The sequence below is a fragment of the Amia ocellicauda genome, chromosome 7 (genome assembly GCF_036373705.1).
Source record: "Amia ocellicauda isolate fAmiCal2 chromosome 7, fAmiCal2.hap1, whole genome shotgun sequence".
Lineage (NCBI taxonomy): Eukaryota > Metazoa > Chordata > Actinopteri > Amiiformes > Amiidae > Amia > Amia ocellicauda.
The window spans coordinates 14417432-14444376 of record NC_089856.1 but is presented as its reverse complement, the minus strand read 5'-3'; the positions used below and the strand labels follow the sequence as shown (position 1 = coordinate 14444376).

Below are 26945 nucleotides of genomic sequence, written 5' to 3'. Positions count from 1 at the left end.
TATTGTAACATTGTTTATGGAAATATAGTTAGATTTTTTGGGGGTTGGGTTCTGGGCTTGAGTTTTATCATCCTTGAATCCTGACAAATGCAAACTTTAACTTGTATAGCAGATGGCGCCCAAGTGCTTTCTGCATAATTCTAAACTAGGCCGAGCTCCAGCACTCGCATGAAGGGGAACTGCTCCGCTGACAGTCTGCCGATTACATGCATGTAATGCGGGACCCTCCACAGGACGGTTTTTCTTCTTTGCAATCGAGTCCAGGACTAGGGCTGGAAACCCTGCTGTACCGTACGGTGTCTCTCCAGAAACAGGGATGGATACCCTTCTGTACTGTTTGTTTTATAATCAAAAACACAACCCACCAGCTCTCAGTCAGCCATCACATACAGGAAATGCACCCCACAGAAACTGCACATGCAGACAGTGGTTTCTGCAAAGACATTTATTATAGCTGCATTTAAAACAGGTCTGAAGTTTAAGTTATTGTTAAAGAGATTGTTGTGCTTTATTAATTTAAATACAGACAAATTAAATCAAATGCGATGTTAAATGTTAAATGCAATGTTGATAATTATAATAATTATTATAATTATTAACATCCACTGTGATGTGGATGCATGTCAGTCTAATAATAATAATTATTATTATTAGACTGACATGCATCCACATCATCATTGCTTTATAACAGTGGTCTCCATTCCTGGTACTGCATAGCCCAGCAGTTTTTGGAGATCACACTTCTATCACAAATTTTCAAACACCTGAAAGTATTTCAAAGTAATTAAGCAGGTGGGTTTGTAAATTCAGTCCTTTAGAAACCACTGGAGCAACCATCTGAATACCTTCAGATTTCAATAATTCCCTTGGTTGAATTGCTTAATTGATTAATAACTCTCATGTGTTCCCAGTATTTAGAAATTAGTGACTTTAGGTGACACATCAGATTAAGTGGATTGGGGATCTCCAGGACCAGGATTGGAGACCACTGCTTTATAAGATTACAGGACACAGCAGATCAGTCATATGGTGCGATGGTGAAGTTAGACTGATGTGACTTGGGTTTGGACAACACAGACAGAGAAAGTGTTGGTGCCACAGGCCCAGTCTTCAGTTCAGGTGACACAAATGGGGTGGACTCCTGACTCCCAGTTAAGCCACCACGCAACAGGAGTTTCATGGACAGCAGGATGTAGGCTGGACTGGGCCCCTCTGCACTGAAGGTTTCTGGGCTGTGCTGCATTGTGTTGTGAGCCATTGTGTTTTGCGTTAAGTTGTTTGCTCCTCTCTCCCGTTTCTCCCTCATCTTGGATGCAATCCCAACTATAAGGATGTAGAAACAGCAACCTAATGTCCTCTGGAATTGCAGGTCCATCCTCTGTCATATGGGGGTGTTGTCTAACTGTCATTGAACATGGGGTTGACCGTGGTGGTGGTGGCGTCCCGGAAGAGAGGGTTTTGAGTCTGGAAGACAGATTGAGAGCAAGAGAGAGGAGAGAAGAGCAGTTATAACACAGGTCACTGAAATGGTTCAGCCGTTATAAGCAACAGAATGCGTGTTGTACCTTTTATGGAAAATACAGCATCTCTGAGGGGACATAGAGCCTTTCAGATTTTGTGGTGTTGATTTGCTCTAAATCGCCCTCCAAAATCAATCAGCCATGGAATCAATTTTTAAATTTCCCCTTTAATCAATATACTAATCAGAAGGCTCACCTCCTTCCACTTCATGTTCTTCTGATCCCTGATAAAGTGCTGGTACTCGCGGCGGTCGTACAGCTCCAACAGTATCCGGTACACGATGATGAGGATGAGGCCGATGAAGATGATGCTGGAGACAGAGCTGCCCACTATCATGGTTGTCGTATCAATCACATCTGAGGAGGAGGAGGATAGCGGGTCAGACTAGGGGTCAATTAAGCAATTATGGTTCAATTAAGATTCCAGTTAAGTAACAGAGCTCAGGGGGGGTTAGTTCCGGGTGGGGGGGGTGACGTACTGGGTGCCTCAGCGTACTGGATGTGCACCGCGTTGTCTTTCTCCTGCGTGCTGAAGACAAAGCCCTCCACACGGCACAAGGACCCCGGCACAGACGGCACACGCTTCACCAGAGTCTCACCACAGAGGGCGCTGCAGTTCTGATCACTGGAGTCCTTCAATGTTCCATGGCACTTCACACACTCACTGCAAACACAGCACAGCACAACCAAGATTAAATGGAAAGAGAGGGAGAGAGAGCGAGGAGGAGAAGAAAAGCAGAACGAGGAGGAGAGTGGTAGAGGGCAGGAAAGACAGAGACGCACATACACACAAACACAATACCTAAAAATCATTGCCTTCACACACACACACACACACACACACACACACACACACACACACACAGAACCAGACCTGAAACACACAATGCATTGCACTGGACCACCTCCACCCACACCCCCACACCCACGCCCACTCCCCCACTCTCACCGATGTGTGAGACAGGGGTCACAGTGTCGGCAGTATCCGCAGTACTGGCCGTAATATCCCTGCTTGCACTGGCAGCGGTTACACTGGCACTGCCCCTGCCCACTGCACAGCTTTCCGTCTGGACCCTTGCACTCTGTCTGGGCATCAGGGCACTCGCAGGCTGCGCCACTGTAGCCCGGCTCGCAGACACATTTCCCACAGTCACACCTGCCGTGCCCTGTGTGGCGGAATTACAGGTACTGAGTTATTGTGTGTGGAGCTGGGGTAGCTGTAGTCCTGTAGGGCTCAATTACTTAATTAATTCATTAATGATTAAAAACAGAATCTCCTACAGCCCTGCAGGATTGGAATTTCTCAACCCCCTAGGGGCAGTCACCCTCCCTCCTCCCCCACCTCAGTGCCCTATGGGGCGCCGTTTTTGTGTCATACTTCATTTCAATACACCTTTCGTGCCACAAAATGAACAATATCTGTAATTCATTTAGTGGATGAAATGATGACAAATATATTTTTCCTTTTACCGCCACAGATGAGGTTGTTGTCCCTGTTGCAGGTGGAGTCATCACAGTCGCAGTAGGTCCCACGCACGTCCACCCCCCTGCACACGCACTGCCCGCACACGCAGTCCCCGCGTCCACTGCACAGCTGTGATGTGTTGGTCTCGCGGCAGGAGGCGTACAGGTCAGCACCACCGCTGCCCCCCCCGCCCCCTGCCTCACCCCCTGGCCTGTCCATCTCCTTCACACACTCACACTTTCTCCCCTGATGCCCTTGGTCACAGCTGCAGGACAGAGCAGTCGGGTGGGAGGAAAAGTAGAAAGATTTATTTTAAAAAATCCACTGTACTGTACTGTGTATCTCCAGGACCAGAGCTAAAGTCACCTCATCAGATAGAGCAGACTTACCTGCAGACACCACAGTTGAGCGTCCCGTTTCCATTGCAGAATTCATGCCGTGGCTGAAGGTCCTGGCAATTGCAGTCGCACTGCATCTCCACAGTAACCTGGAGCTGCTCACTGAAACCCTGGGGCTTGATGAAGAATTTGTGCTGGCCAGACAGGCAGGCAGAGCTGGACACCGTCACCATGAAGCTGATCTGGGAGAGGAGAGAGATAGAGTCATAATTTTGTACTGTACCAGGAGGCACTCATGTGTACTGTGTGAGCCCTGACTTCAGCCTCGACCCTCACCCATACAGCCCACCTCTCTGGTGTGGTGAAGATGACTGGTAACCCTTATAGCGTCCCCCCAGAACCAGTCCTACCTCTTGATCAATGGTGATGTTAGTGCACTCTCCACGCTGCTGTCCCAGCAAAGAGCGCCCCCCTCCACAGTGCGAGTCGTAGGTGATGTCTAGGCCATGCGGGGCCCCCTGGCTCTCCAGGTAGATGGTGGAAGACAGGCTCTGCAGATACACAAACAGACACACACACACACACACATAATTTCATGAGACTATGAGACTGAATATAATGAGATTATTATATTCAATATTTATATGATGAAATAAATTGATTTCATTGCACAAGAAGATCCCAATGCCAGTTACTGTAAAATTTGCAGTTTTACAACAAACAAACAAAAATCCAGCAGCCCACAGCAACGGCATCCTCCATTTCAAGTATAATATTCATTAATAAAACCAGGGGAGCCGCAGCGGCCGAGGCTCAGTCCTGCCGCTGTGACACACTGACACTGAGAGCGGACACGACCTGATGACTGAGCTCTTCAGCAGAAAGCCCAGACTGGAGCTTCTGCTTTATCACTAGACCTCAAAACCAGATTGTCTGTGTCAGCACCAGCTTGTGGTTCAGCTCGGAAGACAGAGGAAGTTATCACGAACAGAAAACCCAAAAAAGTCTCTTTAAATGCATTTATAATCAAGTGATTTAAAACCTCCAATTGCGGTCTCTGCTTTGTATCGAGGACTCACGCTGTAAATGAATGTCACCCTGCTGATGTAACCCACCTACCACCATGCATTCAGCATTACGGTGTGCAAGGTTATTTTGGACGGTGCCTTTTTATTTTCAGGTTGTGGTCTCCATCTGAGTTCCCCCATTAAAAGCACTCTTCAAAAACTGACCTTCATCAGCACAGGCCTGTGCACGCTGATCTTGTCTGAGCTGTGTCTTGTACCACTCTAAAGTGAACCAGTGACTCAGCTGCAGCCTGCTGAGCAGGAACTGGGGAAACTATATTGTAACCTGACTTTGATTACCACCAAGCAATGCTCAGCAAAGGAAACCACAGAGATACTTAAACAGTCTGCAGGAGTTGGCTCACAGAACACAGGGCTGAGAATGCAGCACGACGCTTTGCCTTCACTGAAAAAGTCATGATTGCACAATTGCACACACAACTAAGGAATAAATCCTGGCACCACTGGGCGAGGCTGGCCTGTGCTTGTTCTCTGGTTTCCAGAATGACAAAGAAATGTTGTCAAACAAGCACACAACGCAAGGAGCTGCAGGCTGCACTCACCTTGTAGGCATCAGAGATGAGCTGCACCACATTGCTGGAGTCTTCCTTCAGCTCCCCCACCACCGACTGTGGGATCAGCTGACTGAGAGCCTGAAATACACACATGCACAGAAATACCCACACACATATGCACCCAAATGCACACACACACACACATCACATCACTAAAGTTACTTTTAAACTGCACAGTTACACACAGGAGCTTAATACTGTAATATTTATTACAGAAGATTTAATACTGTAGAGTTTGGTACAGGAGCTTAATACTGTGTAGTTTACTATAGTACTGATCTTAATACTGTGTAGTTTACTGTAGAGCTTTTATACCTCCTCCCCTTATTGTGTCTAAAGGTCAATTCACACCGGACATGACATGACAGGTGATTTTGTGGTATGACAAACTTCACCACAACAAAAAAAATAGAACACATTGTTTAGATAGGGAGCTTTCACACTGCTTGCGACAACCCAACACTGAAGCGACACAATTCAAATAGAAAGTGTTTCCAAGTCTGCAATTTTGTTGCACGCCATTTAGGGAAGTGACCAATGAAAAGCTTTGTACTGCTCACAAAAATAGAGTAAACAAGAACAAAACGAGGAAAACAATGGCATGTCTACAAAACTTCATATGTTTCTTCCACAATGTGGTAGATGCCGCCAACCCGGTAACTAAAAGCGACAGAGGTGTAGGTGTCTCCAGTTGACAGAAATCTAAAAGGCAAGTTAATAATAATAATAATATTATTATTATTATTAATAATAATTACTATACAATAACTTGTAGTAACAATTATGCATTAATGTAATGATTTGGGAACCATATACACTGGAGGAATGTTCTATTACGAAGTGTTTACCACTTTACATACTTTTTCCTTCATATGGTTATTACAATATTTTGCTTTAAAAAAAAATAATAATAATGCAATAAACATTTGCATACATTTATATGACATATTGCTTTATATGCCCATATAGCTTATTATACGCTGTCTATATGATATACTGAATTACATGATTTACATAAAACATACAGCTCTGGAAAAAAATAAGAGACCACTGCAATTTTTTCTTAAATCAGTATCTCTACATGTATGGCAGCCATTCCATTCCAGTGTCTGAATGAGGTACTGATTAGGTGATCACCTGAACAAAATCTTATTTAATGAAGAAAAGTATAAAAACCACTGCTGTGGCCATCACTATTCTCTTGCAATAGGATCAGCTGGATGGCAAAAACAGTGCTAATAGTACCTCAAAATTAATTGGAATCAAAAAATAACTATTGACCATGCCAAAAGAGTTGAAAAGGAAAGTTTTGAGTGAGGAAAAGAAGGGTTCAATTCTGGCTTTACTGGCAGAGGGATACAGCGAGCATTGGGTTGCTTCCGTCCTTAAAATTTCAAAGACAGCGGTTCGTAAGAACAAGGTCAAGCAGCAGACATTGGGGACAACAAAGCAAAGACCGGCAGAGGGCGAAAACGACTCTCCACCAATCGGGATGAGTCAACAACCGTAGGATGACATCAAATGACCTACAAAAAGAATGGCAAACGGCAGCTGGGGTGAAGTGCACGGCGAGAACGTCTCGAAACAGGCTCCTAGGGGCAGGGCTGAAGTCGTGCAAAGCTAGAAAAAAGCCCTTCATCAATGAGAAGCAAAGAAGAGCCAGGCTGAGGTTTGCATAAGACCATAAGGATTGGACCGTAGAGAACTGGAGTAAGGTCATCTTCTCTGATGAGTCCAATTTTCAGTTTTGCCCAACACCTGGTCGTCTAATGGTTAGACAGAGACCTGGAGAGGGCTACAAGCCACAGTGTCTTGTATGCACTGTGAAATTTGGTGGAGGATTGGTGATGAAAAAATAGGGGGGGTGCTTCAGCAAGGCTGGAATTGGGCAGATTTGTCTTTGTGAAGGATGCATGAATCAAGCCACATACAAGGTTGTCCTGGAAGAAAAGTTCCTTCTGCTCTGACAATGTTCCCCAACTCCGAGGATTGTTCTTTCCAGCAGGACAATGCTCCATGCCACACAGCCAGGTCAATCAAGGTGTGGATGGAGGACCACCAGATCAAGACCCTGTCATAGCCAGCCCAATCTCCATACCTGAACCCCATTGAAAACCTCTGAAATGTGATCAAGAGGAAGATGGATGGTCACAAGCCATTAAACAAAGCCGAGCTGCTTGAATTTTTGCGCCAGGAGTGGCATAAAGTCACCCAACATCAATGTGAAAGACTGGTGGAGAGCATGCCAGGCTGTGATTGAAAATCAGAGTTATTCCACCAAATATTGATTTCTGAACTCATCCTAAGTTAAAACATTAGTATTGTGTTGTTTAAAAATGAATATGAACTTATTTTCTTTGCATTATTCGAGGTCTGACAACACTGCATCTTTTTTGTAATTTTGACCAGTTGTCAATCTCTGCAAATAAAAGCTCTAAATGACAATATTTGTATTTGGAATTTGGGAGAAATGTTTTCAGTAGTTTATAGAATAAAACAAAAATGTTCATTTTACCCAAACACATATCTATAAACAGTAAAACGAGAGAAACTGATCATTTTGCAGTGGTCTCAATTTTTTCCAGAGCTATATAGTCAACATTATCATTACTTCATCATCTTCCTTGGAAAATGTTTTTTTTTTAATTAAATTATCACATCGCTCACATCAGTCGCTACCGGTGTGAAAGACTATGTTGCGGTAACAAAATCGCTTTGCCACAAGACAAATCACGTTCAGTTGCGTTCAGTGTGAATAGACCCTTACGCTCCCACCCCTCCCCCCATGGCAGGCATGTACCCGATAGCTCGGGACACTCTTGTCCGTTACGGCGAAGATCAGCTGGATGTTGTGGGATGAGAGGATCTGAGATAGATGACCCACAGAAGGATAGTCCTAAAAGAGAGATAGTAAGAAAGAGAGAAGTGACATGAGAGAAAGTGTTTTAAGAAACCACAGCCCAGCCCATCTCTGCCCTGCCCTGCCAGTCTCACATAGTCAGTGCTCCTCTTGTACTCCCCGGCATCCAGGTGGCAGCGGCCATCACTGGGCAGGTAGATGCCGGCCAGCTTGCCGTCCCCGGCCGTGTGGAAGGTGTCGTCTGAGGTGTACACTAGAATCCGCGTCACATTCCTCCAGCCGATCTCCTCCTGCCAAGGGAGGGCCACAACGACAACCAGAATAATACAAATGAGAATAAGAAGAACAAGAACCTCAGCAACAATAATAAAAATAACAAAAACATTAATGATAAAAACAACTATGACAACAGCAGGCTGAAAGTGTAACAATAAGAATTTTCGATCATTCCCCAAACAAAATCAGCCGATATTAACATTAATAGTGTATGGTATTTTAAAATAGTTTTTTCTTGTTTGCGTAAAATCCAGACAGGGTTGGGAGGGTCACTTTTTAAAAGTATTCCGTTACAGAATACTTACCTTGTTTTGAAAATAATCTGTAATCTAATCCAATACATTACTCCAAGTCAGTAACGTAATCAGAATACTTTTAGATTACTTTTGGAATACTTTTTTCCCTTTATAAAAAAACAAAAGCAGCTAAATTCAAGAAGTGAAACAAAATGTACTACACATTTTAATATGGATGACGTATTGAAATTGTTACAATTAAAATGGTAATTAAGATTTGCATCGGTTTACATTTTCTTGCATATTGTACTTTGCATTTTGTAGTGTATGTGTAACCCAGGTTATTTTTACACTTTGTAGATAGTCCCTTATTAAGAATCCCTTAACACTTTTCGAGGGGAGTTAGAAGTAAAGAAGTAAGTAAGTAAGTAAGTGAAGTAAGAAACAAACGGCACTTTACTAATCTAAGGAGCTAGTGTGCGCATATACAGTAAAATGGCGTCTTGTTTAAAAGCCGATCTAGCGCTTTGCATTACTTATAAGTTTGGTGTTATTAATTCATAAAGGTGGATACTGATATTTGAATGTGGTATATATATAACACACAGAGCAGGTAAAGCCATATATATATTTATATAGAGAGAAAGAACTGTGTTTGTTTACATATTTATTTGTTTAGTGTGACTGATTTAGTGTAAGTAGTTAACAAAAGAAAAGCTGTTGTAGTTGTGAAATTACTTAAATTAATTGTGCTGTACATTTTGTGCAGACTGGTTTCTTGTCTACCCCTTCCTACTGGAACTATACAGCGATGCCTCTAGTCGTCTTGTCCTCTATGTGCTGACCACCTACAGTCATTCTCTCACCGCTGGATGGACGATTGCCTGGTTGACCATCACCGCTATTATTTTACATACTGGCCAGTAGGTTTATCTGTATATATGTGTTGAGCAATGAAATGTGATTTACCTTTTGTGAAATGTGAGTTTTAGAAATAGGAAAAAGAAGAATTAAATGAGTTTATTTATTTGATGAAATTATCTAATGAAATGAGAATTTATTTATTTGATGAAACTATCTCTTTACATAAAGCAACCTGCAAGAATATATTGTATTAGACTTCCTTGGGGTGGATGTAGTTTATTTCTGTTGGTCGAGCCTACCAGTCTCCTTCGGACCCAGATCTAGACGAGTACCTCACCTTGCAGCCTTAAAGCAGTGGTGGGTTACATACTAATTTGTGGCAAGCCAGCCAGGAGATTGGTTAGGCTTAATACTGTAATTCTGTTATTTTAGTACTCCACCCCAGTAGTTAATTGATTATTTTAGTTGTGTAGAAAAAGTTAACACATTTTAAGGAAGAATGGATCTCTGCAACAGTCATACCCTGCATGGTCCTAGCAGTTTAATGGTGACAGGGGTTAACCAATTTTTCTCTGATCAAGAAATAATTGATAAAGTAAGTGGAGAGGTTAACAAAATTGTCAGGATCCCTGGCGACCCAGACCAACCCAGCAGTAGAGTTTTAATCCAATATGTCTCTGAAAGATCTGTTTCAAGAATTAGTCCAGACCACTTTGGTGACTTGCCTAGCCCTGCTGATCCTTCTGAGATGTGGAATATCAGAATCATTTGTGAGATCTGTCAGGAAGAGTTGGGCAGAGAATTAGCTAACAAATATTTGCAAGATCTAGATATTTTAACTGGGAATAGCAAAGCCAGTTTTCTGAGTGTTCTAGAGACTGAACTGAAACGTATTAGATGTGACCCCTCAGTGAGTCTTGAGACCGAAGCGGATGCAGATCAAGAATCCCAAAGCACCATGGGGCTTCAGATCATGTTTGGATCTCCCCCTGCAGGAGTGCAGTTTGATCAGAGCCCATTGCACACTGATGAGGGTGTCTTCAATCCCCCATGTGTGCAAAGGGTTGTTGTGGTTCATGTAATCAGGAGTGAGTCTGTCACACCACACTTGCACCAGAGTAAGATTTGCACTTTCTCAGGGAGGAGACCAAAACCCAGTGGAGAAGTGGAATATGATACCTGGTGCACACAGGTGGAGCTGCTAATATATTACACTGCTGTTTCTGATGCTCAGAAAGTGAGGAGGATCCTGGAGAGTTTGACGAGTCCAACTTCTGACATCGTCAAACCGCTTGGCATGACCTCACCACCCAGTACGTATCTTGAATCTGTCTTTGGGGTGGTAGAAGATGGAGAAGAACTGTTTGCAACTTTTCCGAGTTCCAATCAAAATGCTGGTGAGAAGTCATCTGATTATTTGCAACGACTACAGACTCTTCTAAACAAAGTTATTTCTAGAGGGGGAGTTCCTGTTGAAGACTCGAACAAGCACCTCCTGAGACAGTTCTGTAGGGGATGTTGGGATCAGACATTAATCATTGGTATCCAGTTGGAGCACAAGAAAATCAGCCCACCACCATTTCCAGAGCTGTTACTTCTACTTAGAACAGAAGAAGATAGACGATTGGCAAAATTGGATAGGATGGAGAAACACCTGGGGAGCTCTAGGGCTGCTGCACATGCTCACACAGTGTATGGCATTGCTTCTGATGACAAGGAAACAAGCATCTCTTTAAGTAAGAAAAACACAGATGAGACACAACAGCTCATGAAGGACATTGCAGAGTTGCGAAAACAGGTTGCGTCCTTATCAAAGAAGGACAAAGAAAAAGTCAGCAGTCCATTCCTGACCACTGAACCTCCTCAAGAGGCTAGTGTGAAGAGCAGTTGTCTAGTCGCTAATGCAAGAACTACTACAGTTGCAGCAAACCCTCGCCTACCCAGACCCTAGTTCTGTTTCAAGTGTGGTAAGGATGGACACATTGCTGTCCGCTGCTCAAACGATCCAAATCCTGCAATTGTCCGTCAGAAGGATACAGAGCTGAGAGAGAAGCGTGAGAAATGGAGAGCTCAATATGAGTACCCTCACATGTCTTTAAACTTGTAGGAGCTCCTGTTGAGGGACAATCAGGAGCTGAGAACGTACATCAGTTTAGTCCCAAATCATTTGAAATTATGCTGAACCAGCAAAGAAAACCAGCAGAACTGAGCAGTCAAAATGAAGAACACCTTCCTTGTGGACTAGTAGGACCTTGGTGCACTGCATATGTTTTCATTGAGGGAGTGGAATGTGCATCTATTCAGGACACAGGATCACAGGTCACAACCATCTCAGAGACTTTCTATATGAACAACTTGTCATTCCTTCCTATTCAGCCAATCAACACTCTGTTTGAGATAGAGGGTGCGGGTGGGCAACATGTTCCTTATCTGGCTATATTCAAGTTCTTCTTTTGTTACCAAGCAAAATCACTGATGTACAGGAAGAAATAACATCTTTGGTTCAGATTGTTCCAGACTGTCACTTTAACAGACAGATTCCCTTGTTGATTGGGACAAATGTATTAGACAGGCTTTATCAGAGCGGCATGGAGAGAGAAGGGATAAAGTTCCCATGGAGGTCTGATCTCAGTGATAACTGTTATATGTTGTTTCAGTATGTTGCACAGAACCATGAGAGAGGGAGAGAGGTCAGTGAAGTTAGACTGCACAGACACCGCCCCGTCACCATTCCTGCTGGAAAGAAAGTTTGCCTCTTTGGTGGAGTCCGTGTGAAGAAATCAATTTCTCAGACTTCATTTGTCATTGACTCACCTCAAGCTTCTCCACTGCCAGGTGGAATCTTTGTGGAGGGAGCCATTGTTAGCATTCCACAGAAGTCCTCAAGCAAGATCCCAGTTGTGTTTAAGAACATCACCGTCCACAATGTTGCCTAGAACAGTGATAGCTGAGGCGATGGTTGCCGATCGCATTACACCATTGAAATCAGAGCAGTCCACCTTGAATGTCCAGTCTCAGAAAGACCAACTTACTTTTGGCCTCAATGATTCTGCCATCCCTCCAGAATGGAAAAAACAAATCTTAGAGAAACTGAATAGTGTATCTGAGGTGTTTGCCATGGATGAGTCATCTTATGGGCACACTACCGCAGTAAAGCACCACATCAGAATGCGAGATGAGACTCCCTTCAAAGCAAGGTCAAGACCAATACATCCATGTGATCAGGAAGCTGTCAGACAACATTTGCGAGAACTTCTGGATGCAGGGACCATCAGAGAGTCTGAGAGTCCCTTTGTGTCTCCTATAGTATTGGTGAGAAAGAAAAGTGGCAAGATAAGGCTATGCATTGATTATAGGAATTTAAATATGAGAACCATCAAAGATGCATATGCTCTTCCAAACATCAAAGAGATGTTCTCTGCCCTGAGTGGGGCAAAGTGGTTTTCAGTTATGGATCTAAAGTCAGGGTATTATCAGGTGGAAATGGCAGAGGAAGATAAACACAAAACGGCATTTGTATGTCCCATGGGGTTCTGGGAGTTCAACCGCATGCCACAGGGAGTCACAAATGCACCAAGCACCTTTCAACGCCTTATGGAGAGATGTGTGGGAGACCTACACCTGAATGAGGTTTTAGTGTTCCTAGATGACCTGATCGTTTTCTCAGAGACTTTGGAAGAACACGAGGAGAGGCTAATGAAGGTGCTAATTCGGCTTAAAGAAAACGGCCTAAAGCTCTCCCCTGATAAATGCCATTTCTTCCAAACTTCTGTTAAGTACCTTGGTCATGTTGTTGATGCCAATGGAGTTCACACTGACCAGAGAAGATCTCTGCATTAAAGAATTGGCCTCGTCCCACCAACAGGAAGGAGCTGAAGCGATTCCTAGGCTTTGCTGGAAACTACCGACGCTTTGTCCAGGCTTATTCCAAGATTGCTAGACCACTGAATTGCCTTACAGCAGGATATTGTCCACCCAGGAAGAGGGGAAAGATCTACAAGAGAGACCATCTGCTAACAGATAACAATCCTCTTACCTATGTGTTGACCACCGCCAAGCTGGATGCAGCAGGACACCGCTGGCTTGCAGCCTTATCTACTTACCATTTTAACATCAAGTATAGAGCCGGAAACACTAATCAAGATGCTGATGAGTTGTCCAGATGTCCCCAGGATCCCTCCCCAGATGATGATGCCTTCTTAAAAGAGGAGAGAATTGAAGATTTGAAGACGAGGATTTTGGATGGAAGAAGTAAGACATTTTCTGAAGACATGCTTCCTGCCCTGTGTCAGCAATACTCTATCATGTCATCCTCTGATGGAAGCTTACAAACCCCAGAACTTCCCATTTTTGCAGAGTCCTTAGCACTGGATGCCACTGCCATCCCAGAAGCATTTATTTGTCCTGGTTAAAACACCATTCCGGGAACGACTCATCACGACTGGATAAAATCTCAAAGAGAAGATGTTGAAATTCAACGAGTGCTTCATTTCATTGTAAAGAACAAGAAGCCCAGTTTTAAAGAGATGGCTGCAGATTCACCAGAAGTCAAAATTATTCCAGGGAATGGAACAAATTGGAGCTCAAAGACGGAGTATTGTTCAGAAGAAGCACAGTGTTCATGATGAGGTCAGCCATCTTGGCTCTGAACGTGCTCTCACTCTTGCTTGTGCTCGATTCTATTGGCCTAGAATGGCTCAGGCTGTTGAGGAAAGATTGTGAGCAGTGTGTCAGGAGGAAAGCCCATCCACAGAAAGCAGCTCTGTGGCAGGGTAGCCAGTAAGGGAGGCTTGGAGACAGACCACAGGCAAACAAAACAGGCTTTATTAAATAAACTGGCATGATGGCCAAACAAAAGATACACAAAACTCAAACAATAATACACGGGCTGGTCAAAGGACTTCACCGTGACACAAAAAGGAGCAAAACCAAAAGCCCCAACAAAACAGCAAACTGGGCAGGTTTCCTCCCAGACCCACCTCTCCAACACCAACTCTCTAACCCTCCAACACCAACTCTCCTTAATGGGAAGCTGAGGCCTCCTTATATAGCAGGTGGCTGGGGTTGATTGATCTTAATTGATCAATCACCCCAGCCACCTGCAGTCCATGAGCAGGCAGGGAGGAACAATTAACCCTCTTCTTACAAGCTATCCTCTAGAACTGGTTTGTATGTACTACCTATCCCTTGAGTCTGACAACAGGGATACTAGGAATATTCTTGTAATCACAGATCATTTTACAAAATTTGCAGTAGCCATCCCAACCAAGGACCAGAAAGCTAGAACCATTGCCAAAGCACTATTGGAAAATTTCATTGTGCATTACAGGTTTCCTAGTCACCTTCTTAGCGATCAAGGAAGAGATTTCGAATCTCATACATCAAGGAGTTGTGCAGTTTAATTGGAGCTGGAAAAGTGAGAACCACACCATACCATCCTCGTGGAAACCCAGTTGAAAGGTTCAATAGAACACTTCTGAGTATGCTTGGAACTCTAGAGGATAAGGATAAATACCATTTGAGAGACTTTGTCAAGCCTCTTGACACAACTGGCTGCTCTCCTTATGAGCTAATGTTCGGTAGACAAAATGCATTGCCCATTGATCTTGTTCTTGGTGTTCAGCCCAAGAGGAATGGATGTAAGACACATTCGGAATATGTGAAATACCTCAGACAGCGACTACAAGAAAGCTATGAATTGGCCTCTGAAAATTCCAGGAAGATGGGAGAAAGGAACAAGACAAGGTTCAATCCAAAAGTCTGTGCGGCCGAGCTTCTCCCAGGAGATCGTGTCTTGTTCCGGAATGTCAACATAAGAGGGAAACACAAGCTTGCAAACAGATGGGAGCGCACTGTGCATGTTGTGGTTGAGAGGATATCTGATGGTCTATGTCGTCAAGCAAGAGAAGGGTGGCGGCCCACATCGCACTCATCGCACAAAAGAAAAGCTGTTATAGTTGTGAAATTACTTAAATTAATTGTGCTGTACATTTTGTGCAGACTGGTTTCTTGTCTACCCCTTCCTACTGGAACTATACAGCGATGCCTCTAGTCATCTTGTCCTCTACGTGCTGACCACCTACAGTCATTCTCTCACCGCTGGATGGACGATTGCCTGGTTGACCATCACTGCTAATGTGTGGTACATTTTTCAGGGACAATTCAAAGAGATTTTTGTTGCTACTTTATTTACTTTTTAAATGAGATCTCATTATTATTATTATTATTATTATTATTATTATTATTATTATTATTATTATTATTATTGTTGTTGTTGTTGTTATTCTATTACATACTGGCCAGTAGGTTTATCTATATATATGTGTTGAGCAATGAAATGTGATTAACCTTTTGTGAAATTTGAGTTTTAGAAATAGGAAAAAGGAAGTAATGAAATGAGTTTATTTATTTGATGAAATGAGAATTTATTTATTTGATGAAATGATCTAATGAAATGAGAATATTTATTTATTTGATGTAATGATCTAATGAAATGAGAATTTATTTATTTGATGAAAATATCTCTTTACATAAAGCAACCTGCAAGAATATATTGTATTAGTCTTCCTTGGGGTGGATGTAGTTTATTTCTGTTGGTCGAGCCTACCAGTCTCCTTCGGACCCAGACCTAGACGAGTACCTCACCTTGCAGCCTTAAAGCAGTGGTGGGTTACATATGCATTTTTAAACAATTGAAACTGCATTTTGATACCTTTTACATTTTTACAAACCAACATAAATCAGACATATCAATAATGCATTAATGTCAAAGGTGTATCTCATTCACTGTCATTTTAATGCAGGCACATGGTTTGTTTTCTGCTAATTAGTGATATGTGAAACGCATTTTCTTGAAAACTTAAACAGGTATCTTCTCTAAATTGTAAGTACTTTAAATGCTTACAAAGTCTACAGTTTATTTTGTTCTATCTGTAAAGATACACGGATCAAGCAACTTGCTATAACAAAGGGGATTTAAATGCTTTGCATTTTTCTATCCAAGAGAAATGCAGTCACAAGTTTCAAATTACCTGGCACCGAAAACACACATTGAAATCAATGCAATTAAGGCGGTATTTTTTAAGTGTCAATTAATGTTATGCATCTTCTTTCTGCAATTAACCCATTATTAATGTCTTACCTTTTTTTAAGTGATATCTATCGGTTTGTAAAAGTTTAAAGGTTTGACATGTGAGGATCCCCTGAACGCACACTCTGTTAAAGAGCACAGCACGGCACAGCACGGAACTGGTTAGGACGAGTTTATTCAGTTTATGTGATTTATTTTGTTTTAGACTATTAATACAGTGTATGTTGTTATTTTGGTATTATATTAAGTATTTAATTGTCTTGGTATTATATTAAGTATTTTAAGATCATAGAAACAGCTAGGATGCACAGGAACTATTTGTAATTTACATGGATTTATCTTAAATTTGGATAGGATAACGTATTACTGCAAATGCAAACTATTGATAATGCTTTTGCTTATACTATGCCCGTGTTGCCATTTTGCTTATTATGCTTTCATTAAAATATGCAATTATTAAATCGTATTTATTATCATTTTTATTAAAATGCGTATTTTCTACTCGCATGTCAAGTAAAATTGAAGGCTGCACACATTTCAAAAATAAAATCTTACCTCCAGATGTTGTTTTTTATATTTTAAGTTGAGTCATTTAGAGCAGACTCTACATGGTGGGCACATTTTGCACTTTGTTCCATTTTCTTTCTTTGAAAGTGAACAACTGCCTGTACTTCAACGAGTTAAATCCCCGTTAACACACAATGTTGCCACAACGTTGTAGAAACCTAATTTATGTTGGCACAATGTGATAGAACTGTGTGTTACTTCCATTCTGCCTGCCTGTTGTACAATGGCACCGAATCAGCCGCTCTTTGGCTAGAGACGCGTAAATAAAAAATGTTGCAAAAATACAACACGTGGGTCCCTTCAGATTTGCACAATTTCCTTACACGTGTACACTTTCATGTAAATGATCTAGAAGTAATCAGTAATCTCTTACTCTTTTAAAATTAATCGGTAATCAGACTACTCGTCTGACAGGAGTAACTGTAACCGGAATACATGCGGACATGCTGTTTTTTGTTTGTTTGTTTTGCTTGTGCTCCTAGATTCATTTGGAAGTACATTTTACACTTTGTACACAACAAATCAAATGTCCTATCAAAAAAAATATTGAGTGTAATAGTAGAAACACAACTGGCTGTTTAATAAACTTAAAACAGTTTAGCAGATGACAGTATTAGGGAGAAATGTACAATAGTAACTTGGGACATAAAGTATCTCTGCTTTGTTTTTCTCTTCTCCTATCTTTAGGTAGTCACTGTAGTGATGTGGCCCGTCTTGAGGTGATGTATACATTTTTTTGTTACAAACTCTACTGCTGTTGCCACCACTTGAAATATTTCCAGCACATAACTTGCAAATCAGCTGTTCTGATGTTGTTTTCAGACATTTAAAAAAATCCAAACCACACTACTTTGAGACATTTACTACTCTAGATTGCACATTGCACACCACATTGCAAATACTTTACTATCTCACGGTTTATGCGTCACAGCATGATAGGTGACAACCCGTATAAGTATCAGTAAACATTATTGACTACAATGACCAAAAATAGACAATAATATAGTTTCTCTTTATTGGTGCTGATACGATAACCAACCGATATATCAGTGCACCCCTATTATACCAGATACAGTTAACCCAGTAGTAGCACAGCCCCAACCTTAACAGAAGCCTAATTGTAGTTCGGACTTGAACTCTAACCCCAGCCCATACCAAAATGTAACCATACTTTAACAATTAACATTGTTCCCATGCAAAATGCAGCTACACAATACAACGCTCTTGAATAAGTAAACCCTTGGGGGGGTGCGGGAACGAGGTACCTGGCAAACGGCTGCCTGCATCATGGCATCGAAGCCGGCCTCGGGCGAGTCCAGGTTGCCGGAGATGTTCTGCTGGCTGACGCGGCGCTGGAATTCGGCAGCATCATTGGTGAGGGGCAGCACATTGCGAAAGCTGAAGGCTGGCTGGCAGAAGGTCAGTCGATTGGGGCAGGGGTTCTTCAGCTTGGAGCGCACTGTGCTGACATACGGCAGCGCCACCTTGTCCACAAACGAGCCAAACCCTGATGGTAGGAGGGAGTGGGGAGAGCAGGCAGTGGGGTGAGCAAACGGTATGAGAATTAGAATCGGAATCAAAATGGGTAAAATAATTTGAATGAGACAATATGAATCACAATATATGGAATGGATGGTAAACAGAAACTACTCACACATACTCACTCACACACACATTCACACACACACACACGCACAAAGGCAGTGTAGTGGAGCAGTGGAGACTGATCAAGCCCCTTAAACAGCCCAGGCTGGGTGGTGGGTATTTTTGTGTGTGTGTGTGTGTGTGTGTGTGTGTGTGTGTGTGTGTGTGTTTGTGTGTGTATGTGTGAGTAGTTTCTAATTCAAATTATTTTACCCATTTGATTCCACCCAGAGCTTTAGGGTCTCTAACTGTTCTTATCAGCCCTGCTGAGCACATAGCACTTCCTCTCCAACCAGCAGCCCCCCCAGCACAGAGACACAGCACTAGAGACCCTCCAGCTCAGAGACACAGCACCGGAAACCCCTCCTGCTCAGAAAGCCTACACTTGCCTGCACAGAAGCCCTCAGCCTGAAACAGCAGAGCTGCAGTTTTGTGGATGAGGCAGGGCTTAAACTCACAAAGCGAAGATGGAACATCACAACATTATTGGCCACCGAGCTCTTGTGGATGTCCCTGGCCAACATAAGGGCAATGTTACACTTTGTGCTGCCATGAGCAACCATGGGATCCTTCACTGCCATGCTACATGCTATATACATACAACACCGGCCATCTAATGATGTTCCTGGATGGCCTACAGGAAGATGTCAAGTGCTCTAACTGTGTCTACTTCTGTAACCGTGCTGTAACTGTGTCTAGGTGTGATGACAGAAGGTACACAAAAGCGCTCCCCAAGTTTATAGAAGCACATCGAAATTATTGAGCACAATTGCTGGGACTTAGGTGGATGTGTATTATTCACTGGCATCATCTTCGCTATGCTTCCTTTTCCAGTCGATTTGACAATGTAGTTTTGATATTTTTAGCCTCAGACTGAGATCATCCGATACATGAGTATGAACCTAAAACCAAAATGCAAACAGAATGCAAATGGCAAAGCAGCGACCTCCATGAATCCAGATGTATTCAGAGTCCACTAAAACATTTTGGAACCAAGGTACAATCTGTACTATTTTCTGGATTCATTTTATTGTGATTATATTACTTTACGACTCTATTGTGTGGCTGGGCAGGGCAGGGCTGCTCGCTCTCCTCTGTTGTATTTTAATTTGATTTACTTCACCCATAAAAAAAAAAAAAAAAACAACAACGCTCCTGCAATCCAACACGCTGCATTTCTGTGTATCTCTTGACTCTCTCAATGGGAGGGGTCAGTGGGGAGGTCTTGTGGGGGGTGGGGTGGGGTCTCTCACCGATCCTGACGGACTTGGTGACACTGGTCAGTGCGCTCAGGATCTCCTGCCCCAAGTTCTTGATGTTCTGCAAGTCATCATTCATGGAGTATGACAGGTCCATCAGGTAGTACAGGTCGATGGGGTAGCCCTCCGCCCGACGGAACGTCACCTGGAACTGCAGGGGGACCCCTGGGGTACACACACCACAGAGAGGTCAGGGATCAGAGTTCAAGATACAGGAAGTGCATAATGTGACACAGGGGTTTAAAGCTGAGTTCACTACAGGGGCACACTCACACACACTCTTGCACGAATACATAAACTCACTCACACACACCCACTCTCTGACAAATTCACCTAATCGCAGTTGCAGGTTTAGACTCTGGGGGCGGAGCTGCACCACAGTGTCCCCTTTCTGTCCACTGTTGATTGGCTGGTTCTTGAGAAGTTTCATCCCCTCCCTGGGACTCTGGATCTTGTCCTGAGTGCAGCCCCTCCCCTTCAGGGCTTCCACGGAGCCACAGCGCCGAGACTGGCCCTCCCCAGGCTGCAGGAAATCCTGAGAGTGAGAGAGTGAGAGTGTGAGTGTGAGTGAGAGTGTGAGTGTGAGTGTGAGTGTGAGTGTGAGTGTGAGTGTGAGTGTGAGTGTGAGTGTGAGTGTGAGTGTGAGTGTACTCACCACTTTACTGCACCATGCACAGTGAGGGGTCCTGATACACTCGTTACAGGAGGATTTGGGCTTGCACTGCCCCACAGAGCCTGCCAATCAGACGCACGCAGACGCACAGAGGGACAAGCAGAAACACAACAGAACATCAATAACACAACACGTCTCCAGCTCCAGCCAGTCATCGCTCAGCGACCTACCCAATGCGGCGCTGTGTCTCAGTATGGTGGAGTGCAACAGCACGGCCAGTGCCAGAGTCAATGCACATCGCTCCCCCGATCGCGTCCACGCCACCCAGCTCCCCATGCTCTGTGCGAGGACAGAAACTCAGTCAGACACAGCACACGCAGGCAGGCGCGCCAGTTTTTGTTTTCACCTGAGAAGAGAGGCACCACCCTCACAGAGTGAACCGCAAAACCACCATCTTCATATTTCTTTACATCTTTTAACATTCTCTGTAGCAATGCAGAGAGGGAGGGAGGAGGAGAGGAGGGGAGAGGAGGAGAGGAGGGGAGGGCATGGGAGGGAAGAAGAGGGTGCAAACGTCTTTCTTTATCTTTCACCATCTCTCTAACTATCTCTCACTTGCTCTCAGTGTGACCCACTAAACATTCATACTCACAACAGAACAGCTTGCACTCTGCACTTGCACTCTGTCTCTGTCTCCCACAAAGAGACCAGAGAATAGATGCGTACAGAAACAAGTCACCACACACACGCCCACGTCCACACTCACACAGCCAGCATGGGAAGCTGGCGGCTCTGTCCAAGTTTCCCCACAGACACTGACAAAAAAGCAGACAAACCGCAGATGACAGACAACTACACTGTTGGCTCTCAGTTGTGACAGGGCATGCGCACGGCCAGTCTGGGAAACAGGAAGTGGAGGGCGAGCAGGCAGACAGGCACCATATGAAATCTGTGGGCAAAACAGGGTGACAGAGACAGGGACAGGGACAGGGACAAAGACAGAAACAAAGACAGAGACAGGAACAGTTAGACAGTGGCAGGCAAGGCAATCTTAAAAAACACTGTACTTCAAAAGTAAAAGCAGGAGTGTAAAAGTAAAAGTCATTCAGTTACAGGAAGGAAATGGATTTGACAAGTATGTTCACACCATATCAACACCCAGCACACACGCTCACACTGACACACTCAGTGTGGGGAAGTTACTACGAGCTATCTTCGTTAAAAAAAAATTGTATTTGCATTAACACTCTGCCTCCTACTGTGATTCACAGGTCTTCACTGGTACTTTCAGCCATAGGGCTGCCACTACTGTTGTTTTCATATGTTCCTACTACTTTACCTTTTTATCCATTTTAAATTAACTTATTTAATTATAACCAAGTTGGGTTAGGTTAGACAAGACAGTCATGAGAACTTAGCGGGGGGGCAAACTATGAATGTAGGCTACTTGCAGCATCGGTATCAATTAAACACGGGCCTAAATAGTGGATTTGGATACTTTCCAGGCAGCCCCACAGAACCAATCAATGTCACGTATTCTGTGCACCTCAAGTTATGCATAAAACCTGCAAAATATAATACAGTCATTTGCTTATGTGGTTTATGCAATGTATCGTCTGCATTTTAAGTGCATATCCTGTATAAGAGATGGGCCTAAATTAATTGTTTAGTCTAGAGATAAAACAGTTGAGATCTTTCTCAGCAGTGTTCTCATTTACGGCTAAAATAAACAAATGTGTGCTTCTCAAAATAACAGCTAATATTGATGTTCAGCATCCGAGCCTCACTAGAGACAGTCCAGTGTTGCAAAGTCAGCGCAGATATTTCAAACCATTCCTCACCAAAAGCATTTGAGCTTTTGCTAAAAAAGAAAAACCGTTGGAAGTCACACATTTCTGAAATAAGTACTACAGTCGCATAGCTACTTTGAGCTACTCCCTAACACTGACCAGAATCTCACACACGCACGCACGCACGCACGCACGCACGCACCCATGCACCCACACTCCCTTGAGACTCAAACTCAGATCAGTGTCTTCCTCTAAGACAACAAAATAGCAAAAGTCGTTCAGGTGCTACTTCCTGCCCCTCCCTCCCAGACACACAGTGGAAATGAAATAAATAACCATGTAACCTGAATGAACAATTCATGTATTTTTCTCTTGCTATATTTTTGTCCTTTAATGTATTTTTGTTGTATTTTATAAAACACTCTGTGAAATATTATATTTCCATATACAGACACGTGACAAATGAATGGAAAAGCCTGAATAAATGAGTGGAGGAACATAAAGAATGCAGATGCCTCCAAACAAGTGTACTGCATGATACAATTAAGCAATTAACATCCTATCATGCTCTGTGGCATGTATAAAAATGCTGAGCAGGCCCAGTTGACCTCAATTTTGGAACAAGATGGCAGTGCATAAACCCCTCATTATGAAAACAAATGCACATTTGAGAGTTCAGTGGTGCAAGAACCATAGGCACAGGTCTACAGAGATGTGGAAAAAAATGAACTGGTCAGATAAATCACCATATTATCAAGAAGTGGGGGAGTGCATGTGTGCTGTAAACCAAGAGAACGGTAGAGGCCTGACTGCTTGACCACTACATTGAGGGGGTCCGGAGGCTCTGTTATGCTGTGGGGAGCATTTTCCTGGGTGCACTTGTCCCCTTAGAGAGAAGGATCACTGCAAATCATTACAAAGTTATTCTGAGTGATACCTTTAGCCTATGGTGAAACATTCTATCCTGATAGGAGTGGTCTCTTCCAGGATGACAATCTGGTGGCTCATGGTGGCCAAACTGAGATTTTCCTTTAATTTGTCTGTATGTATGTAGTGTATAATTGCAGTGTATAATGTAGTGTATAATTGCGTAGGCAACATTGCTTATTTTAAGTCACGTCAGAAAAGCACCTTCAATTAAAATAGAGAGAGCGAGATTTAGGGTTTGGGGGGATCTCAGAGCTCAGCAGGTCTGTTTTCATCTTGTTTTTTCTCAATGCTCACATCCTGTTCCCCTGGCCATGATGGCGACTGCACAGGCCTGGTGCAGATCACCTTTTCATATGATTTTCACAACAGAGCCTCACATAAGAATTCACTTAAAGAAGATCTGAAAATTATTGTCCGGTAATGTATGAACCTGTAACAACACTGGAGAAAAACAGCTACATCACGTGACAGTGTCATGTGTGCACTGATTGGCTGACCCGTGAATGCCAACTGTGAACTCGGAAAAAAAGAAAAGACAAAACAAGTGGAGTTCATACAAAAGGAAAGGCTTGTGTTGTTTATTTATAATTATATATATTTTTATCAATCAGATCTGAATACGCCTGCCACACCTGGGTCTCAGTGACAGTTCTGCAATTGTATCTCGGTTATGAGCTGTTTCAAAGCCAGACGTTTCATTCCAAACCTTTTGGGAAGTGTGTTTTCATCACAACACATTTTACCGTGTTGATTTGGATAGCCAACTGTGCTGGTTTGTCAAAGTGGTTTGTGGTGGAGCCTTTCCATTGTCAAAGGTTTTACTGTTCCCCTATGGATTCATATTGAAATCCTGCTGTTGAAAGTAAAACGGCTGTATTACACTTTAAACACATTGTTAATACACCTGTGGACACTTTACACTTCAAACAGGTTGTTAATACAGCTGTTGACATTGCACTGCTGTTCATAACGGGTTGTTTCAGAGTCTTTAAGAAGTGGTGTTTCGATGTGTATCCTGGGTTGGACAAGTGCTGCATCTGTGGCACATTGTGTTTACTGTACAGAAAATATGTATAACCACAAATGTATGTCTATTTATCTATCAGATGGATGTTGTCTGGACATGGTCACACACAGTTACACTGTATGGACAAATAATATAAAACAAAGGAAGATATTTACTGTCACACAATAACTATAACAAAAGTAATATAAATCACACACAAAAAACGGAATAAAATCACACTAAAATGAATCAATAAAATGGTACAGATTCCACATCGGTTCCACATTTTTTTTTAGTGTACTCTGAATACATCCCGATTCATGGACGTTGTTGCACAAAACTACAATGTCAAATCGATTGGAAAAGGGAAGCCTAGCTTAAATGATTTCTCTGTGCGTCTCTAAAGACAGGGGTCTGTCAGCACACCACTGAACAATCCTGGAAGCAGACGCGGTTAAAGCACTCTAGAAGAACATTAATTCCAGTGTATTCATTTATGCAGGTTTCCAGCAGAAATTATGTAAAAAGTTCCACAGAATTTGGAAAAATGTCCTGCAGATTCCGTCTGGCCCTACTTATCAGGTCAGGAGCAGGAACTCCGAGTGTCGGGTCTTCAAATGAAGAAGTGTCGCACGGGACAGAAGAAATTATATATATATATATATATATATATATATAGCATCGTTTCCATTAAAACCCACATGCGTGTATTCCCGATACAGAGCACACGATGGAAACAGCCCCCATGACGATTCAAGCCGTGATTAAAAGCGCAACTCACATCACATCTAATATATCCAAATAGGGTCACACCTGGCAAGGCTTCCAGTACACTTCCGATAAAGTAACACATCTTTGAAGCAACAACGTTACATTAAACAGTATAACATTTTCATTGGATAAGAGCACGAAAAATAATGATGAAAAAAATTATAATAACGATTTAACTAAACAGTGTCGTTTGGTTTCTGAAACTCCAGTTAATCTGCCTTTGATTTTGTTTTTCTCAGCATACTAATTATAATGTTTTTGTTATTTCTATTATGATAACTATTAATACAAAATAACTTTCCAGCTACGCTCGACCAAAAAATTAAGAAATAATATGCAAACAGAAACGAAGTACAAAAAATAATGAGTCACTAGCGATCCAGGCGAGGTAAAGAAATAACAGGTTTCTTACTGGCAGTCAGTCGGCTGCTGTCAGATCAAAGCCCTGAGTCCGTCGGCCTCTGTGGAGCACGCAACACGTTCTTGAATAGGAGACAAAGGTACCGTTCAAACGAACTCAACCTGCACACTCCGTCTCACAGTCCGTCGCCGGTGTGAAATGCAGAGCGACGGAGAGCGCAGCACAGAAGTCATTCGCCCTACCCCACGCGAACACCTGCAGGTAGCCCTCATTCTCCACTGCATGACCGCCCTCTAGCGGTCGCTGTAGCCAACCGGAACACATTTCAAACTGGGAAATGTGTGCAAACGGCATTTTAAAACGAATTCTACTACTACGACTACCACTACTACTACGTAATAACAATAATTAATGTATACGATGACAAAAAATAATAATGTACAATTATTATTTTTGTTGCAAGTTGTCTTCACTTTCAGCTGTGTGTTAGTATCTTAATACAGTTTTGCTTGAGCCCATTTGTCCAAACAGAACTGACTTTTTCAAAACAATGAACACGGAAGCCCAAACTGAAACACGTTGGCCGGAATGACGTTTCATTTGCAAAATGCACTCCGACACTCAAAACAGCAAATGCATATCACAAAATAAAATAAGTCCATCAAGTCAGTATCATTTGTCATCTAATGAAAATGTATTTCCATCAGCCATTTCACAATGGCATAATAAACAATATGAGACACAGTATGACATGGTCAACCCCAACCATGTTTTATTTGTCTTCTTGTCTACATTTGGTCACATCTACTACAAATTACTGCAATGAATGTGAACCTCCTCTGCACATGTGTAAAACTCCTTTACACAATAGTTCATTCAGCAACCAGTCTTTAAGCATAAAAGAGGTCAAATCTGATATGTTCACTTGCCTTTTATGGTATAGTATCAACAAATGAGGGGGGTTCCTGTCATGTCTAAATTTCACCACCAGAGGTATCAGTTTCCCCAATGTTATGTCTCCCCTGTCTTTTTCATTCCTCTTCACCTCATTATTGAATTATTGCCCCTTGTTCCCTAATCCATTAGCACACATGTTCCTTGTTTCCTTGCTTCACCTGCTTCCTGTATGTAAACCCCATTTGTCAGCCTTTGTTCTCTGTGAAGTCTTGCCTTCTCTAGGAGTTTGCATTTCTGAGCATTTATCCCTTTAGATCTCTCTTTGTTTTGACCATTCTTAACTTCTCTTTGACCATTGCTCTTTGGATTACCTAGTTGGTGTTGTTTGCCTGATCCCACGACCCCACGCCTGTTTCACGACCTTGATTTCGTGTCTTTGCTTACACTGTACTGTTCACCGGCCCTTGACCTCCTGCTAACCTGGGTTCTCTAACCCATCACGAAGAACTTTACAGTTACACATACACTCACCTAAAGGATTATTAGGAACACCTGTTCAATTTCTCATTAATGCAATTATCTAACCAACCAATCACATGGCAGTTGCTTCAGTGCATTTAGGGGTGTGGTCCTGGTCAAGACAATCTCCTGAACTCCAAACTGAATGTCTGAATGGGAAAGAAAGGTGATTTAAGCAATTTTGAGCGTGGCATGGTTGTTGGTGCCAGACGGGCCGGTCTGAGTATTTCACAATCTGCTCAGTTACTGGGATTTTCACACACAACCAGTTCTAGGGTTTACAAAGAATGGTGTGAA

The 26945-nt window shown here is 42.7% G+C and overlaps 1 protein-coding gene across 3 annotated transcripts; it reads right to left on the bottom strand.

Annotated features, from left to right (window-relative positions):
• Window positions 1–430: 430 nt before the first annotated feature.
• On the bottom strand, window positions 431–25481 carry itgb7 (integrin, beta 7). Of its 3 annotated transcripts, XM_066708626.1 has the most exons (17): window positions 25284–25481; window positions 21211–21323; window positions 20605–20713; window positions 20417–20496; window positions 20095–20296; window positions 19756–19926; window positions 18124–18365; window positions 7960–8115; window positions 7766–7861; window positions 4954–5043; window positions 3734–3874; window positions 3375–3565; window positions 2991–3250; window positions 2470–2686; window positions 2000–2184; window positions 1717–1877; window positions 431–1464 (listed from the first exon to the last, which is right to left on the bottom strand). In XM_066708626.1, exons 3-17 carry the CDS (start codon window positions 20708–20710, stop codon window positions 1399–1401), a joined length of 2364 nt encoding a protein of 787 aa, XP_066564723.1. In that variant the 5' UTR covers window positions 20711–20713; window positions 21211–21323; window positions 25284–25481; the 3' UTR covers window positions 431–1398. The 3 variants fall into 3 exon arrangements, with proteins under 3 accessions (XP_066564723.1, XP_066564724.1, XP_066564721.1); XM_066708627.1 differs by lacking the exon at window positions 21211–21323 and having other exon boundaries at window positions 20605–20780; XM_066708624.1 differs by lacking the exon at window positions 21211–21323.
• Between the last annotated feature and the right edge of the window lie 1464 nt (window positions 25482–26945).

Coding starts and splice junctions, on each gene's coding strand:
- itgb7 (XM_066708626.1), bottom strand. CDS start 20,710: ATGGGGAGCTGGGTGGCGTGGACGCGATCGGGGGAGCGATGTGCATTG. Junction 18,366..19,755: donor CACCAAGTCCGTCAGGATCG/GTGAGAGACCCC, acceptor TCCTACCATCAG/GGTTTGGCTCGTTTGTGGAC. Junction 1,465..1,716: donor AGAACATGAAGTGGAAGGAG/GTGAGCCTTCTG, acceptor TCTGTCTTCCAG/ACTCAAAACCCTCTCTTCCG.